Source organism: Athene noctua, chromosome 3 (genome assembly GCF_965140245.1).
Source record: "Athene noctua chromosome 3, bAthNoc1.hap1.1, whole genome shotgun sequence".
NCBI lineage: Eukaryota > Metazoa > Chordata > Aves > Strigiformes > Strigidae > Athene > Athene noctua.
This window is the reverse complement of record NC_134039.1, coordinates 42,882,614-42,902,049: the sequence shown is the minus strand read 5'-3', so window position 1 is coordinate 42,902,049 and position 19,436 is coordinate 42,882,614. Positions and strand designations below refer to the sequence as shown.

The 19,436-nt window shown below is 40.3% G+C and overlaps 1 protein-coding gene across 1 annotated transcript in view; it reads left to right on the top strand.

Annotated features, from left to right (window-relative positions):
• The first annotated feature begins 16,854 nt into the window (after positions 1-16,854).
• The window catches only part of ACSS3 (acyl-CoA synthetase short chain family member 3), a 99,023-nt gene continuing 96,441 nt past the window's right edge, over positions 16,855-19,436 (top strand). The window contains exon 1 of the mRNA XM_074901487.1: positions 16,855-17,422. Within this exon, the coding sequence (XP_074757588.1) occupies positions 17,109-17,422 (314 nt within the window). The 5' untranslated portion in view covers positions 16,855-17,108. The remainder of the gene's footprint in view (positions 17,423-19,436) is intronic.

Below are 19,436 nucleotides of genomic sequence, written 5' to 3'. Positions count from 1 at the left end.
AAAAAAAAAAAAACTTTTTTAGTAGTGCTTCTCACACTGTTCTTTTCATAAACCACTTCCAATAATGGTAAGGGGTCCTGGGGCTAAAAATCTTTGCATTCCCCCACACAATGCAGGAACTCCTTCAAAAGTCATTCATCTGCAATTGGATGAGGAGGAAGTATCAGAAATTCAAAAGCATGGTAGATGCACAACATTTGTCTGTGGATGGCTATTAGCTTGCTAGCAATTTGAGGAGAATAATTCAGGTTGTGGGTTCTATGGCCCTGAATTAATTTCGTGTGGTCATATATATAGTAATCCTGCAGTGGCAATAGATGGAAGTAGCACCCCTGCTGCTTTCTTCCACAATTAGAAAACTGGCATTTTGTTCTGGAAGCATCTTTTCACAGGGTTCTTAACTTTATTGGGGGGACAGTGAATGCATCACTGTACAAATGCTGTACAAATCCAGCCTGTAAATTATGCAGCAAATGGGGCGGTGGATACGACCCTCCATGCTGTGCTTTTCTGTTGCTAAGCTTTGGCTATGGTGCTTCTGTTATACCTTTATTTATAGAGCAGCATGAGCTTTTCCAGATCAATTTAAAATGGGAAGTGACAGATTATATGACAGGCTGAGAGAGTTGGGGTTGTTCAGCCTGGAGAAGAGAAGGCTCCAGCGAGACCTTACAGTGGCCTTCCAGTACTTAAAGGGGGCTACAGGAGAGATGGGGAGGGAATCTTTATCAGGGAGTGTAGGGATAGGATGAGGGGTAATGGCTATGAACTGAAAGAGGGTAGATTGAGATTAGATGTAAGGAAGAAATTCTTTCCTGTGAGGGTGGTGAGACACTGGAACAGGTTGCCCAGAGAAGTTGTGGCTGCCCCCTCCCTGGCAGTGTTCAAGGCCAGGTTGGACGGGGCTTTGAGAAACCTGGTCTAGTGGAAGGTGTCCCTGCCCATGGCAGGGGGGGTGGAACTAGATGGTCTTTAAGGTCCATTCTAACCCAAACCATTCTATGATTCTATGATTCTGTCATCACTTAAACTGATTTTCTTTATATTCCCTTCTGTGAGTTATCTTTGTTGGATCAATATAACGATGATGTGGAATAAAGGCCTTTCTCTGCTGCCTCTAGATGCATAATTATACAAACTGTTTTATTGGTCAGAAAAGATGTAGTGAAAGTAGCACACTAGATCTTGTATCAGACTCAAGTGATAGCCAAAACTTCAATTTTTTTTCTTCCAGCATTTCATGACGTTGTTTCTTCAGATGTGGAATAACTGCCCCTGCTGTGCAAGGATAGGGTAACCTCAATCTCAAGGTGTTTTACGAAAGGATTAGAGAATGGGACAAAGACCCTGTGAAAATAAGAAGAGGTAGGCAATGATGTCAACAGGCGGTGGATGAGATACTGTATAGGTGATTTCATTCTGTTCATTTTTGCTCATTTGCAGAATTGTGGGTCAAAAGAAAACAGGAGAAACTACAGTGAATTTAAGAGCTGAAAATACAGCATGCACTAGCATGTCTAGCAGTCAGTGGAGATAAACTTTACATTTCAAAGACAGCAGGATGAGAGGCCAGATTAACAGCAGAGAAAGTGAAAAAAATGGGTTTTTGAGCCTTCAGTAATACAGGATCAGAAGAGTTTGGTATGATAGCATATTTAACATACTTTAGAAGCCAATTGCAGGATACTTTGTGGCAGTACTGAGATCAGAAAAGACTTCAAGAATCCTAGAGGAGAGCAGAAATAGAAAAAACTTCAAGAAAACTCAAAATCCTTGTAGGTGAGTGAGAGAAGGAAATAAATATGAAATATAAACCACTGGTGTTAATGTGTAGTTTTTAGTATTGTGGCAAATTGGACATTCTGGCTTTTCATTTTTTAGACAAAAAAAGTTATTGCGCTCTATGAAAACAAAGTTACATAAAATGATGTGAAGATTAATTACAAATTAAGCACTGGGAGAATCAATAAACTTATTTTACCAAAAGAGTAAGTAGATAAGTGAAATCAGTGTTTTCCTGAATAAAAACAATTGAAGCAAAAAATTATGGGGTTATGAGTCTAATTCAAACATGAATATGACAATATTTGATTTTATTGTGGCAGTAGTCCATTTTCATTAGGAGTTTTAACAGTGACCACGATGAAACAGCTCAATTTTCTGAAAGTCAAAACGTGAAATATAGTAAAGAGCCTAATAACACATGGAGCTGTTACATGTAAAAAAATTCAGAGCAGTGGCAACCATTTCAGTTTTAGGGTGTGCTTTGTTGAAATGCTTAGCTACAGTGTGGTTCATTTAGAAAGTCATTAGGTAAGGAGATACTGTACAATTAGGAATAAAGGTATCCTATTAAAAATGCAGTATATCATGGGAGGACTGTTTATTATTATACGCTTGGATGATATGTTTTAGCTAAAGGCTTACATTAGTATTCAAACACTTGTTTTATATTTTTCCTGTTTTTACAGTGCTATCCCCTTGAAACTCATTAAACCTTTTTCTGTAGTAGGCTAGCCACTCAGGCATGAATAATCTAAGGGGTAAACAGAATATTGTTATAAATACACAAGTGTCCTTTACAAAAAGTAGTAGATTTAAAGATGATCAAAAAGCAACAACAAAGAACAAATGCCCTCTCAAGCACATTCAGCTATAACATAACCAGTATGTGTTTTTCTTGCAAAGGATTCATTAGAACATAAGTCTTAGAACTGAGTGAAATAAATAACTCAGCCTGATTAATGAGCTACCATTAATCATCTCTATATCACAAGTTCAAAACCAAAAAAGAGGATTGATTTATTATTGTTTTTTGCTTTATTTAATCATAAGACACCCATGCAAAATAGGTATAAAAATGCTGTACTGTGTATAAATGAGGACACATTCTAACATGACTGTGTTTTTACAAGGCTATTGAGAGTCCTAGTTCAACAGACCTTCTAAACATACATCCCTCTGTTTAAAAGTCCTCAAGTTCGACTGACTGAAGTGCAACTACATAAAGGCTATAGGGGTTTAAAATTTTTTTTTTAAGTTTGGGGTGTCTAAATCAATGTTATGTAGATGAGTAAATTAACTCCAAACCTGCAGTCTGAAATTCATTCGTTTAAAGGCTGGGGGAACACTGCAAGTGGTGTAATTTGCAAAATGAACCAAGTACATCCAGCACTGTGTCTCACTTGCATGAGTGTGTCTCTTGTGAGCTAGACAGTAGGTGAGGAATGTCTTTGTCCCTTTTCCCTTTTGTGGATTTTATATAAAACCTATAGAATAAAACCAGAAATCTTCTCCTCCAAGCTCAAGAGAGTTCTATCTCAAAGAACATCAAGGCATGCAAAAATGCTGGGAGACCACTGTGGATGAACAAGGAACTTCTGGCCAAACTCAAAACACGGAAAGGAAGTGTACAGAGGGTGGAAGGAAGGATGGGTAATGTGAGAGGAAAAGATAAACATTTTCTGAGCATCCAGAGACAAGGTTTGGAAAACTAAAGCCCAAATGTAATTGAAACTGGCCAGGGATGTCAAAGAAAACAAGAATGGCTTCTATAAGTACATAAGGTACAAAAGAAAGACTAGGGAAAATGTGGGCCCATTACTCAACAAGACCTGGGTCCTGGTTACACAGGGCATAGAAAGGGCTGAGGTACTAAATACCTTTTTTGCCTCCGTCTTTACTAGTAAGACCAGCTTTCAAGAATCTCAGATACCAGACTCTATAGGAAAAGTCTGGAGCAAGGAAGATGTACCCTTGGTGGAAGACAATCAGGTCAGAGAATACTTCAGCAAATTGGACATACACAAGTCCATGGGCCCCGATGGGATGCATCCACAAGTGCTGAAGGATCTGGTTGATGTCATTGCAAGGCCACTTTCGATAATCTTTGATCAGTAATGGCAATGGGAGAAGTGCCCAAAGACTGGAGGAAAGGAACAGTCACTCCTATCTTCAAGAAGGGCAAGAAGGAGGACCCATTGATCCACAGCCTGGTCAGTCTCACCTCCATCCCTGGGAAGATGATGAAACCATTTCCAGAGTCATCAAGGATAAGTAAACCCTCAGAGGTAATCAGCATGGCTTCAGCAATGGGAAGTCATGCTTGTCCAACTTGATAAATTTCTATGGTGAAATGACTGGCCTGCTGGATGAGGGGTTAGCAGCAGATATTATTTATCTGATTTTCAGTAAGGCATTTGACACTGTCTCATGATTCTCAAAGACAAGTTGTTGATGACTGAATGGGTTGAATAAGCAGACAGTGAGGTGGATTGAAAACTGGATGAATGGCCAAGTCCAGAGGAACTTGACACAAGTCTAGTTGGAGGCCAGTAACTAGCAGTGCACCCTGGAGGGGTCAATACATCTTCATTAGTGGTCTGGATGATGGGATAGAATGTTCCCTCAACAAGTTTGTCAATGTCAACAAACTAGGAGGAATGGCTGATACATCAGAGGGTTGCGCTGACATCCAGAGGGACCTCACTCAACAGGCTGAAGAAATGGGCTGACAGGAACCTCATGGGATTCAACAAGGGAAGTGTAAAGTTCTGCACCTGGAGAGGAACAACCCTACGCACCAGTATATTCTGGGGACCACAGCTGGAAAGCAGCTTGTCAGAAAAGAACCTGAGGGTCCTGGTGGACACCAAGTTGAACGTGAGTCAGCAATGTGCCCTTGCAGCCAAGAAGTCTAATGGTGTCCTGAGCTGCCAGCAGGTTGAGGGAGGTGAGCCTTCCCCTCTCCTCAGCCCTGGTGAGGCCACACATGGAGTGCTGTGTCCAGTCCAGGGCTCCTCAGTACAAAAGAGACATGGACATACTGGAGAGGCACCAGCAAAGGGCCACTAAGAAAACTAAGGGCTGGAACATCTCTCCTATGAGGAAAGCTTGGGAGAGCCTGAAGAAGAGAAGGCTCAGGGAGGATCTCATCAATGTATATAAATACCTGAAGGAAAAGCATATAGAGGATAGAGCCAGGTTCTTTTCAGTGGTGCCCAATGACGAGACAGACGCAATGGGCACAAACTGAAACACAGGAGGTTCCCTTCAAACATCAGGAAACACTTTTTTAATGTGAAGGTGACCGAGCACTGGCACATCACTGGAAATATTCAAAAGCCATCTGGACATAGTCTTGGCATACTGGCTCCAGGTGGCCCTGTGAAGTGCTAAGGCTTGGACAACAGGCCCAAGCCAGAGCTGACCTATAGATGAATACTGTATATTTTATAACTGACAACCATTTTGCTAGCAGGTATTGCACTAAGTTATGCTTTAATTGACAAAATTAAACCCACTTATGCTGATGTAAAAAGTGCTAAAGCATTGAAATACTGTAATCTGAACAACAGGCCCCAAGCCGAAGCTGCTAACTTAGTATGTAATCATTAACAAAGTGTGTAAACTCACAAGTGAAAGATGCGGCCTAGAATATAATCAGTAGTGAGGATGAAATGCTGAGAGAATGTATCCAGCTTCCCTTGTTTAGCCTTGTTCAAGGCTGAGAACCCAAGTACCTGGCCTTGTTAGAAACTCCATTGGTTTCCCCCCCTGAGCCCTGGCCAGGCTTTGGGTGGAATCCAACAGGAGAATGAAACTAGAAATTTTCTGCTCAAAACAAAGGTGCCAGCTATTCTGGCTTGTCGATCTCTGGTGTATAAGGCTGGGCCCGCTCACAGCGACTTTGGAAGCCTCACCTACGGGTGGACGCACCGCGTAGGATTTCCCCCCTGCCAGGACAGGCTCTGCAAACCCTCGCTGTAACCGGGGCTCCCCAGCCACTGCGGGTCTGGGTGATGGTAACATATGCAAGGGGTGACGTATCTTTCTTAATGACTATTCTCTCTCTCATGTAGTAATGATTTGATTCATTACCCTGTATTTTCCTATTTGTTGCTCTAGGTGCATTATTCTGTCTTTTCCTAATGCATGTTTTCTGTATTACTTTGTTACATTATTTAGTTATCACCAGTAAAATTCACCTACTCTTTTCACTCTTGTTTTAATTGGTATCCTTAATCAGCAAAACGCCCTGCCTGTGCAGGAAGGATGGACCAGTTTCCCTCCAGAAGTCCCTTGTAACCTCAACCATTCTGTAATTCTGTGAAATAACCCTGAGAACTAAGCCTGGAATGCAAACCCAGCTCCTATCTCCAAGTCACTGTCTTACCCTTGGACAACAAAATGAGGCTTTTTCTTCCTCCTGTCCTGACTCCCCTTTGCATTGCACAGGTTATCTATGGCAATTAGGATGCTCTCAGGTGAGAGGAGCTGTGGGCTGGAGCTGCTTCAGACTAACAAAGGACTGCTTTAGTTATTTTTGATTTACAGAAAGTCAGGCTTCTTTAATTGACAAAGATTTTCCTTTGTACTTATACCTTTACTTTTTTCAGACAACCAGCACAACACACCAGGCTCCTACAGAGAGTCAGAAAGAAATAATGAGTAAAAATCTATGTTTGAGTTCCCTTTCCCTTCCTGCTCCTGGAACTTAGGCACCCAGGTCAAGACTGTGGCTTGATGCTGCCATTGTTTTTTGACCCTCAAATCTTGTCTTGAAAAATCAATGTGTGCAAAAGTTCTTTCAAGTAACTGAAGAGGCTTCACTGCTTTTAATGGTGGAAGAGAAGGAGGTGATACTATTGTCCACAGTCTGGGTTGTATCTGATCAGCCTGCGCATACAGCAAGAGATAAAGTTAGGGAGAAATTCAGATGCCCAATTTAGGTTACCTAGTGCCTTTGAGAAGGGCCCAGGTATCCCGTGTGTTTGGTGTCATGAGTAGCCATACTGGGCAATTTGGTAGTATAGTTTATGGTGCCTCAGGTCTTTCTTTGATTGCTCTCTTGAATTAAGATACAAAGATACTGCCTAAATATTTATTTGGATACATAACTAAATGCTTTCTTAGAAGTAAGTCTTCCTGTTTGATTTTGGCTAGGGAGCAGTGCCTGACTTGTTTTAGTTTGTGATAGTTGTAAATTGGGAAAAAAAATCATTATGGCTAGCAGAGCTATATTTGTATAATGCTGGAGTATTTTATGTTTTACTTTACCCTTGTGCAAACATTGTTGTAATGCATACTAAAAGGGTTACTGAGAAAATAAATAAATTAATGTTTACAGGAGGGTTATGGTCCTCAAATGAAGGCATTCAAAATACAAAGTTATTATCTAAGAGAGCCTTGACATTTAAAATTCATCTGGCAATATTTTGACTGTCAAATATGTAGTTAATTTTAAATATATGGCAAGTGTTCAGAGGCATATTCAAGTCTTTGTATCTTTCCCCACACTGCAATGATTACCCTTTGCAGTACATCAAAAGTCAGAGCTCCAGACATGAAACTGACTCATGGAAACCAAAACAGAAGAAAACAGTTTGGACTTGGACATGAAATGATCTAAATAATAGCATATATACTAGTTCAATGAAAATGAAATGGTCTTTAAACCCTCAGAGGAAAAAAAAATGCTAAAAGTGAACTCTGTCAGAAGAGATGGCCCAAAAGGTTAGGGTAGCTGAAAAAATGGAAGATTAAGAGAGATTTTGCATAACTGAATGTGTGAATTGGATCATAAACAATTCTGTTATAGGGAGCTTTCTATCTGTACTTTCAAAGGTGTAAGGAATACAGAAAGTGTAACTGGTGTTTCTTTGCTTTATTGCTATGTTTGTGACAGAGAATGAAATTTTGCGTTAAGATATCTTGTTAAATTGAATTTAATCTAGAGTCTGTGTTTTAATTTTTTTTTATTGTTGGGTGACACTACCTAATCCTTTTGATATAGAAGTACAGAGAGAAAGCAAAATTTGATGGTCAATATCTGTGAAGACAAGTTACAATGGAGTAATTCTTCTTTTGGCTAAGATGCAAAAAAGTTATTAAGAAAACTAATGCTTGTGATTTTGCCACTCGTTTGTATTCTATATATTATGCCCTTTTTTCCTCATTAAAATGTGCTTTTGCAAAATGTCCATAGATTTAGAGATAGCCTTGCAAACTCTAAAAGCCTCAAAACTGTATGCAAAAGAATATTAAGCATATGAGGAGGAAGGATTTCTTTTTTCCAAAATATCATCATTGAAATTACAACGGAATTATCACAAGTCTTTATACTGAGGCTATTGATTGTTCTTCCGCTGTTTAGTCTACAGACAACCCTGTTGCTTGGATTGGCATTACAGGTATTGAGACAGAAATCAGAAGGGATTGATCCTTACCATAACACATCCTTGAGCTGTCAGCTGGAAATAAATCTATTGGTTCATATTGAGACTGTGATTTTGTTCTCATGTTTGGAGCTGCTAGGAGAATAAGACTGTTACTGACACAAGTTATCAGACAAAGTTTATGAAGAAGTATTTGTTTCTCTAGTTAATTTATTATAAATGAATTTAGTTCTTTAGTTCTTTAAATGCATCCACATGTTTTACTATACTTTTTGTTTATTCAAACTGGTTTGTAACTAAAATGTAAAGGAATGTGTATGATTGGAATGTTTTCCCATACATGGGGATTCTTGGATCTGAAGATTTTTCAGACTGGTAAAAGCCCTTAACAAACTAGGTAGTGGTGTACAGAAAACCACCCTGTAGTTGTCCTAAAAAAGTTAACCTATACATATCCATGCTGTTAGCTTTGTAAGGAGAGATTATTTGGTATTCATAATTTTTCGTAGTGTTCAAAACTCTCAATTGCCAGAAATAGAAAGTAAGGGCTGATCAAATTAGACTTGGAAAATATCCACAATAGTTTAATATTCTTTATAATAAATTATTTCTTACAACTTAAAAAGTAGTTCAGGTTAGTCAGAGATTGTGTAGCTCACAGGATCTGGATTGTTTGTATAACTATTAATACTGAACCTTGCGATACTTGGTTATGGTGCAGTTATAAAGGAGAAATAGTGAGCTTTTCTCTTTGATTCATGATCTACTGTCGCATCTATGTCAACAGAATGAGAGGAGATAGGCTTTTAGCTTTTGTTTTCCAGATTTACCTATACTTAACTAAAAGGAAAGAAGACATTTAGTAGCAAACCATAAACGATGTAAAAAAAGGAGCAAATATTGTTATTGGTAAAACAGAATTCCATGAATAAATTCTCCATTAAATATGTTATCTGTCAAGAAAATAGGTCAACTCTTTGGGAGTTGCCAGATGACATTTGGCTTTTCCAATTTTTACAAGGAAGGATGCTTTTTTGTTTGTTTGTTTTGTATGAAATATCATAGCATTCTACATAAGAAGGAAGAGCCATCCTTCAGGGTGGCTCTTTACAAGAAAAGAGACTTTTTAAAATATCAAAGGATTAACTGCATATAAAAACGATTTTCAGCTGTTAATGAGTCCATGTAAAATTTTTATCTGAGCTGAAAAGCAGATGTCTTTAAAAAGTAAGGACTCAGCTTTTGCTCAAGGATTTTTTTTTTTTTTGTATTTACCATGAGATGTAAAGCCTGGACATTGGTTTTGCTGTCCCAGAGTCCAAGAAGTCAAACTTTGGATTCTGGTTTCTAGAGACCATTATACATGGACACGACAGTTTAAAGGGACTGTTTGGGGTTTGACAGCCAATAAAGCAATCTGTTTGGATGTAGCCCATAAGACTTGGCTCTAAAATGCTAACAAATTCCCAAGCTCACATTGGATCTTAAGCTGCCCTCTGTAATGCACATCTAAACATCTCATGAATTCTTTCTTCTCAAAGGCTCTGATAATAACTACATGAATAAAAACCACATGGCTTAGGAGTTCTAGACCTTCAAAATGAATAGGCAATTTAGCCTCTGTTATTAAATTACACAGTAAAATATAATTTGTTATATAATTCCAAATACATACACTGCATAACTGAGCATGAACCAGCTGAGTGTCCTTTAGATTTACAAGTAACCCATCTATTCCAGTGAGCAGAAATATTGAGTATAAGCCCCCTAAACCTATTACTGAAAAATAAATAATGAAGATCCAATGTTGTGCAATATCTAAAACATGTACCTAGAAGTCATTCACTGCTTTCCCTTAACAGGAGTGAGTAAATATTTGAGCATGCAGTGTGCATGTTGAAATTCCTTCCTTTGACCCCGAAAAAGCAGAACTGTATAGGTACTGTGAGTAAACTTCACAGTGCTTGGAGAAGGAAAAATAGGACATCAGTGATAAGGCAAACGACCAGGTTTCAAATCAGGATGTCTGCCTCACTGAATTCCACTTCTATGATGTTGATTTGACAGAGAAAATGGTTTTCCTGCCTTTTTCCAGTTCCAGAGAGCTTACGTAAATAGGTTATCTGATGGCAGAAGATTCTTCACTGCCCTTTACCTTGAATTTCTCCTTGATGTATGAAAATTAGGATAAGTGTCTATGAAAGTGCTATACTCATTTTCCACTAGTATAAAGAGCTATAGAGACTTCAAATTAATAAAAACAGATCCTTCAGGGTGGGCATTTAGCCTCTGCTCTGTTATAATCAATGACTTTTGGCCTCTAGATTTAATGAGTCTTAAATTTACCTTGCAATCTAAAATCCCCATAGCCATGAAATTTAATTCTGGAATCATATTTCTGAGGGTGCAAATGTAAATATCTGGCAGCCTAGTTCAGCAACATAAGAGAATGAGACCATGAGAAAATGTGGACTTGAATGTGCAACTGAATGTATTTGGACATATGGTTTTTCTGGTGGCTTAGTAATAAGAGTTTTTCTGCTCCATATAATGCTCCTTGGGCCTGAATTCAGGCCTATTTTTCTTATTTAGATCCTTTCAGAATCCTGTGACATGCTAATTTGCAAGATGAACTATAGAAAAAGCTATTTCCATAGTAAAATAACTGACGTTATTTGGGGCAAACTGAGTGACAGCAACTATTTCTTCCCTAAACTGCTGTGAAATTTCATCCATTCTTCACCAGTCCGAGCTGCTCAAAACTGGGATTGTTCAAGAAATTCACAGAATTATTTGCTGTATCACTCTGGATGAACTTGCATTCTTAAAAATATAGCACACATCAATAAATGACAGTTGTAATGAAATGCTATTGACTTTGCACTTAGTCAATTTAGGTGTTAATTTCTGGTTTTCTTGCATGATTATTCTGCAGATGAACTAAATCAGCACACCGTCACCGTGTTTGAACATTAGCTTGTCTTGTCATGTGGTGAATACAGTTATGTAGTGGAATAAGGATCACGAAATATGTCACAAGGACAAAATCCAGTGACTGTTGAGAATGGGATTGCAAGAATAAAACTTTGGTAGATAACCAGAAATGGAGCAGACTAAGACAACATCAGTTACACAAAAAGAGGCCCTTCAGTACATGTTAATATGCTGAGCCTTAATTTGCCATGGGCTAGGCTCCTAGGCAAGTTTGCTGTCCTTGCAATACAACTGATAGCTTCTTGCAGAGGGATGTGACAGGTGACGAGATAAATACTAAAGCTGTGTCAACTAACTCAATGCTCCTAGGAGCATCCTAGGAGTCTTTAGCCCAGCCAATAATGCAAGTTTTACACCCCTCGTGCACTCAGAGCTCTTGTGTGACATTAAGAGCTTTGAGTGCAAAAGCACTCAGTACTAGATTTTTGTATTGTTTTGAAAATTTCAAGCATCTGTCTTTTTCTTTCCATCTTTAGCTACACATAAGGCACACCCCCCTCACCTTCTCCAACCCCTTCAAGACGGGAGACAGAATTTCTGTACCTTAGACCCAGGCAGTCTGGATATTTTTGGAAAAATCAGCTTTTCTGTTTTATCTTAGGCAAGCATGGTTGGAAAGAAGACTTAGAGTCATTGCAATTTTTAAGCATAGAGTTCCTCCTGTAGTGGCTAACTTCTTCATACTTCTTGGGCTGTATTCTCCATTTGAGAAAATGTTGCTGATAAGAAATATTTCTATAACAGGTAATTTTAAAGATACTTTATTTTTATGACAAGAGCAACATTAACACTTCGATTGAGGGCTAATGGACTCTTTTGTAGTTCTGTGAAAAAGACAACTTTCTGGGTAAAAAAACAGTTGCGAAATCCATGGTTATTTTTGTTATCAAGTTAAAAAGGAGCATCAATAAGAATGCCAGTGCCTCAAGTCCTTTTGTCCCTTTCAAAGAATATTTATGAACGTTTTGTAATAACATTGCTTGTGCCAGTGATGGTTCTGATGCAGTAATCTGGAAAACAGTGGCAGTACCACATCAAAGAAATGGGAATATCTTTGGATAAACGAGCAGATTTTACTCTTGTTAGACAAATAGTCAATAATCTGCAATTTCAGGAAGATGCGCAGCTTTGGGACATGGATTACCTAAAAATCAAAGTTCAATGACAGTCTTTATAAAATTACATCATCAAGTTTCTAAGTTAAATCCACAACCGCAGAAAGGCAAAGCAGAAGCTAAAATTCTACTTGCCCTCCATGGACATTCACCATGGAATCTTTTCCTCAAGCATGCCTATATACCATAAATTTTGCTTTTGCATGGAACTATTTTGCTTCTTTTTTTTTTTTTTTTTTTTGGATTTGTTAGGTGGTGTGTTGGTTTTTTTAGTGTTATTTTAAAAATTAGGAAATCCCCATTATCTATCTGTTAGTTTTTGTTTTTGGTTTTGGTTTTGGTTTTTTTTTACACATTTTCAAAGCCTTCTTAGAACTTAAAAGTATGAAAGTTCATTGCCCAGAGGAGTTTTATCAAAGCTGTCTGAACATTTGACTCAGATTTAGCAGGGTCTCACATGAGTAAGACTACTTATATGAATAAATCTAAGCATTTGCCTGAAAATCTGTCTGAAATAGAACTTAGATCTGGAAAAATATGGATGAAATACAGGTCATTCTAAACAGTAAGACCTCCTTGGGGAGGAATTAAATTATAACATCAGTAATAATTGCTACTAAAATCACATCTTTATCCCAGAGGATCTCTAACTCATTCTCACCTTGAATGAGACAGGCTTTCATTTCAGCACTTTCCAGTGGCTTCTGTGCTGTACACTTCTGTACAAAGTGGCTTCTGCCTACAGAGACATATATTTGAGCATTTTTGTAAGTTCTCATCGTTTGTCTCCCAGCACACTAGACACTCATTTCCAGAACACAGAAGTAAACAGGTGGTCGTGAATTCCCAGAATTTCAGTGGCCATATGGGTGATATAGCATGGACACGTTGATTTTAGCACTGCATCACTGTTATGAGTCCTGCAAAAACTAAGTGTATCTAAGACCTCTGACATGAAGGCATCTTTAGGCTGGAAGGCAGCAGTCAAACAAAGAAGAGTACAGGTATTTCTGTGCGCTTTTTGTTTGGTCTGATTTTGTTTGCTTGCTTTGTTTTTCTTTTCCCTATGACAAAATCTAACTATTTTAGAACAAACCATGCCATCTTTTATATTCACTAAAAATAGTCAAGATATCTACTTGAAAAGTTCTATCAAGATATTTATTTTTTCAAGTGATAATTTAATTATTTTGAATTCTGTACAAGATTTTTAGTGGATTTCAAGTAAAGCTGTGATATGTTTAATATTCTAAGACTAGATATTAAATTGGAAGAATAATTATATCTACTTATGTATCTTAGAAAGTACCAGTTACTACTACTCCTTCCATCACCTTTCAGGAAAATGGAAAAGTTTATTTTGACTTGAACTTAAGTCTGCACAGTACTGCATATCGTAGAAAACTGTGACTGCCTCTGGTTTTTAGACATCAATGGTATACAGGACTGTGAAACTTATTTGTACAAGACTGACAGTTTTTTGGGATGGAATCAGTCTAAGAGTTGGACAAAAGTGATTTAACATATGTACTAATTCTTTAACTACCATTTTACTTTGTGCTTACGAAGGGACTCTAATTAACAGTTGAATTACGAAAGTTTGGAAGTCTTGTACACTAAGACAGTCAGAGTATTTCATATACAGAAGGTGATATTTATAATACTTATCTGCTAATCTTTTTTCAACATACATATATCTTCAAACATGAATGCCATACACTAAAGGATACAGTTGTGGAAAAAATGCTTTTTTTAAATGAAAGAAAGGCTTCAGCTAAATTATTTTGCAATTGTAGAAGTACCCAGGCCATGTTTCACAGTTTGTTTTTTGATAGATCTATGCCTAGAAATATAGATATGTTTTTTAATTAAGTCTACAGCTACAAGGGTAATTGCTACACACATCGCTTGACATTACTTCAAAATTCTTTATTGAGTATGAATTTCAGGAGCATCAAGTTTTGAAAAAAAAAAAATCCATAGAGGGAAAACTAATCAGTTCAGAAATCTGCTATAATGGCATTTGTAAGTGAACCTTAAATTACTAGCATGCAATTGGGAGAACTAGCAATCCCTTCTTTACCCTTTTAGCTATCAGTATGGGCTGTGATGAGTTTAATTAACGAAGTAGGTTCCACAGATACTCATTAGAAATGTTCTTTCAGGAAACACATATTAGAATGTTAGCTAAAATAGAAATTTAATGCACTTCATGTTCTGATTAAGTTCATTTGTATCCCCTACACCCCTCGTGTATCATCTCTAGTAGGACATATATTCAAAACAAATACCAGAATGTTCCAGAGAATACCAAAGAAATGAAGAATTACACCTTGAGAGTGGACATAATCTACCTCTAACAATTTGATTTGGGGAAGTGGGCTTCACAAATCGATCTGAGGCAATTGATACCTCTTGTTAAGCCCACCAGTTGCATGCCTCAGGTAGACAGTCATTGCACTGGATTCAGCCACACAATGGGCTTGTGAACACCCTTGTTCTGGTTTCAGCCCAGAGGGAAACTGAGGGCAACGCAGCCCTTCACTCAACCCCTCTCCCCTCAGGACTGGGAAGGAGAAAATAAAGCAGAAAGCTCTGGAATCAAGATAAGGATAGGGAGGGATGATTCAGCCCTTACAGTCATGGGCAAAAGACAGATTTATTAGGGGAATTAAAAAAGAACAGGGATACGGAGTGGGTCTCTGCACTGGTGCACCTTCTCCCCTTCCTTCTCCTTTCTACCACTAACCTCGATGTTTGCATAAGTGGTGTCCTCTCAACTCCTCCTCACAACTCCCACCCGTCCTCCCAGGTTCCGCTTCTTAAATACGTTATCCCAGAGGCACAGCCACCATCACTAATTGGCTTGGCCTTGGCCAGAGGTGGGTCTAACTTGGAGCTGGGGAGCTTTGAGATGCTTATCGCAGGGGGCCACCCCCATAGCTACCTACTCCACTACCAAAAACCTTGCCACACCCACATAAACCCAGAACAACCCTCAAGTCTAAGGCTGTGTGTGCTAATTCCTGAGCAGGCACCAAAAAACCTAATCATGTTTCCATAACAATTTTCAGTCAGAATCTTTATTTTAAGTCAAAGTTAGCCTAGCCATCATAAAGGTAGGAAAAATATATAATTCTGGGAGTAGTTTTAAAATTCTAAGATAACTATGTGTGACCTGACATGGAAGTTGTGTTCTTCAGGCACGTTTGTACAACACATGCAATACTGCCAGGTATCCAGCAATGTCATCTGAATTCTAGGATGTCATGGTGTCAGTGTTTACAGTCTCTGCAAGCTTCTCTATTTTTTAAATTTTGGTTAGTAGACTCTATTGACAGCACTTGTTCTGTCACAGTGGTTAAAGTGTGTGAGAATTATTTTTGTTTTCTTTTTTTTTTTTTTAAGAGAAATTTATTTTTTGTTTTCTTGCTTTGCCGGCATGCTGTAGCCTTTACCTTGCAGTAGGGAAGTTTTCATATAATATTCACTTAGTCCTTCAGGTGTTTTAGGTTTTGGGGGTATTAACTTTTTAGAAGGTTCCTTAACTTAAACATTCCGGGAATTGCATTATGCTACTCAGGGCTGCATGCTATTGTGGCACTGACTGGGAGGAAAGACAGGTGAACTGCAGTGCAGCACCCGACAGGGAGCTCACACAGCGCTGGGCTAAGAGGCTCTGCAAGCCATGGGAAACTCTGTCAGGTATTTGCCTCAGAAACAGAAGCAGCAACCAGTCTTTATGCTGAAAGACTATTAGTTATTTTGAAGGTGACCTAAAAGTTCTGATGAACATAAACTCTATAGACCAAATATATATATATATATATATAATATAAATATATATCTATTTAGTCAGGATAAGAAATTGATTTCATGTATTAAACCTACTATAGGGGGTAAAAAGTCTAGTTCTTCTCATCCCCTTATTCCTTTACTTGTAATGTAATACATTGTTATGTTCCTATTTCACTAATTCAACAACACTCGGGTAACAGATACCTAAGTTAGCCACGAATATAAAACATACACTAGAGTTCCCCTTAGCCATATGACGTTTTTATAATGTGATTACAGGAAGAATTTCCTGAGAGCCTTGTAATGGATAGACCTATTATAGCTCTAAAATAATTTCATAAGGGACAAAACAATGTCTTTGAAGCTCGTGTATGTCTTAGCTGACTTGTGCATTAGAAAACTCTGAAACATTACCAACGAAACTCAGAAAGGGTTTCTAAAGGGTTTCATGACAAGATGTGCAAAACAAAAGATCCATTACAGATGATGGAGGTCTTCTGGAAAACGGAATAAGCTTTTATTCCTGGTACAAGCAGTACGCCTGATTGTACCACAGGAAAGTCCTCTCAAAGCAAGAATGTCTTTCCAAATAAATACTAGAGAGGTATTATGGCCACATGTCATGCGAATCATTGTCAGTCTCAGGTTCTCGGTCGTTCCTTTCCCAGTCTCTCTCCGCCGCCGGCCGCAGCCAAGCGCTGCCGGGGCCGGGGGCGCTGCCGGGGCCGGGGGCCCCGCCATGGCGCCTGCCCGGGCCCTCCCGCGGCTCCGCCGCTCGCGGGCCGCCGCTCCGGCCACGGCTGAGGCGCGACCGCCGCCTCGCTCCGGGCCGCTTCCGCGCCCCCTGGCCCAGGGGAGCCGGCGTCCGAGGGCAGCGTCGGACCGTGGGGCGGGGGCAGCCCCGCCGTGCCCCGTTGGCCCCGGGGAGCCGCCCCGCCGCCGCCGCCCCGTCTTGTGCCGTCCGAGCGCTCCCGGGAGCCTTAACGAAGCCTGCGCGGCGCCTCTCCCTTGAAGGCCGCGGACAATGGGTTTCCTGGGCAGGCTGGCGGCGGTGCCGAAACTCGCTGGGGCGGCGGCGGGCCGGGGCGGCGGCGGTGCCTGGCGGCGGCCGGAGCAACTCTGCGCGGGGAGCCCGCTCCCGGGCTGGGCCGCCGCTGCCCGCCGCCCGCCGCCCGGCGGCCGCGCCGCCTCCTCCCGGGCGCTGGGCGACTACGAGGAAGTTTTCAGGTCCTCCGTGGCGGAGCCCGAGAGGGTCTGGGCAGCTGCCGCCGAGCAGATCCAGTGGGACAAGCCCTGGGCCCGCGCCCTGGAGAGGGGCCGCCCGGGGAGCGCCTCCTGGTGAGTCGGGCTGTGTTCCCCCGGGACGGGCCCGGGGCCGGGGGGGCGCGGGGGGGGCTGCCTGCCGGGGGCTGCGGGTGTGCTGGGTGTGGGGGACCTTTGGGTGACACGGCGTCTTTGGGGTGGTCAGTGTGCCGTAGCTGGTGAAGGAGATGGCCTCAGAGCGTGGAGGAGTTTAATGATTACACTTGGTTAAGTTTAATGATTAAAAGCAGCGTGGATGAGCGTGTTGGGGTGAAAGGGGAGTTAGCGTGCACCGCGACCGGCGTAACATACACGTGGGTGTGATGTCTGTGCCTGTCTGAGTGACACGGGTGTGTGCGCCTCATGCTCCCCCGCCCGACCCCGTTTGGGCTTGGCTTGGAAAAAGTGAGTGCGGGAAACCGAGCATCAGGTGCCGGGGAGGTACCTGGTGTGTGAAAACACAGAGATGGCGGCTTTCAGCGTTGTTTAACCTTTGAAACTAACTAAGTAGGTCATAATTTAAAGGATGTGGTTAAGATAATGTTTGGCAAAAGCATTGGCATTGAAATATATATATCCATGTAGTGAAGGGCAAACTGCCCTAAGACAGAATGTGATATCCTTCTCATAAATTACTGGATAGAATTTTCAGTACTTTCTCAAAGGTGATTTACCTGTTAAAATTCTGTGTTGACCACCATCACCTCTTTTTCAGCAAGTTTGCCTCATGCTCTTTGATCTTTTCTCAGGGAAAAGCTGGTATAGGATAAATAAGGCAATGCAAGGTGAGGGTCATCTTCGGTACACTGATGTTCTTTGCCATTTTTATATTTTTCTGATTTCATTTTAATTTAAAAATAATAATTGTTCTCAAAATATAATTAAAAGTATTAATCACTCTCAAATCTGTCTGAATGAAGAGATACAGAACCAGTAGAGTGGAGTTTGTTTTCTTATTTGTGACTGATGTTATTGCTTGGCATCTCTAGTAGTGACAGTTGCTTATATGTCTTAAGCTGAATGTTAAACAGCCCTCAGGCAGGATAAATCTCCTTGAGTCAACAGGGCTGTATAACTGTCAGAAGTCTTAAAATGGATGCATAGGGAGACCTGTGTTCCACTGACCTTCATTTCTAGGTCATGGCATTATTCAAAAATGGCAAGTACGATTGCCTGCATAACTAAAGACCAGTAAAGCTCTCTGGCTCCGGTGTTCCTGAACAGAATAATGAAGAAGTCAATACAGTGACTTTTTTTTAGTTTTTAACTTTTTAGTTTTTAAGAACTAAGGAATGTGAATATAATGGATGCCAGTGACCATGGTTTTGCTATTAGAATCTGTCAAACAAACATGGTTTGATTTGCTGAGCACAATAATCTTGCTTGCTGAAAGTTACATAGTTAGGTCTTTGTAAAGCTTTGTGACTTCTCACATGGAAGTTATTTGGTCTTACGGCAGGAATGACTGGATAAAGTTTAAGGGCTGAAGTCAGACTTAATGTTCCAAGGGTCTTTTCTGGCCTCACTTCCCATTTGCATCTTTCTCCCTCTATGGATGAAGATTGCCACACACTGAAATTATCTCATTAATGTGGGCAAATACCTGAAGGCAGGGTGTACAGAAGATGGAGCCAGGCTCTTTTCAGTGGTGCCCAGTGACAGAACCAGAGGCAGTGGGCACAAACTGAAACACAGGAGGTTCCCTCTGAATATGAGGAAACACTTTTTTTATGTGAAGGTGACAGCACTGTCACAGAATTGGTTGTGGGGTCTCCATCCGTGGAGTTATTCAAAAGCTGCCTGGACATGGTCTGCTGGCTCCAGGTGGCCCTGCTTGAGCAGCGAGGCTGGACCAGGTGCCCTCCAGAAGTCCCTTTCAGCCTCAACCAGTCTGTGATTTGGTGGGATTATACAAAGATACAAGTCTCTGAAGACTCGACATCAGGCCATAATTATTGCTTGGATGTCAGGTATCTGTTGCTCTGTTGTGGATAGTAAAACATTAAGCAATTCAAATTTGTGTAAACCTCTTTAATGTCTTAATGTGCAA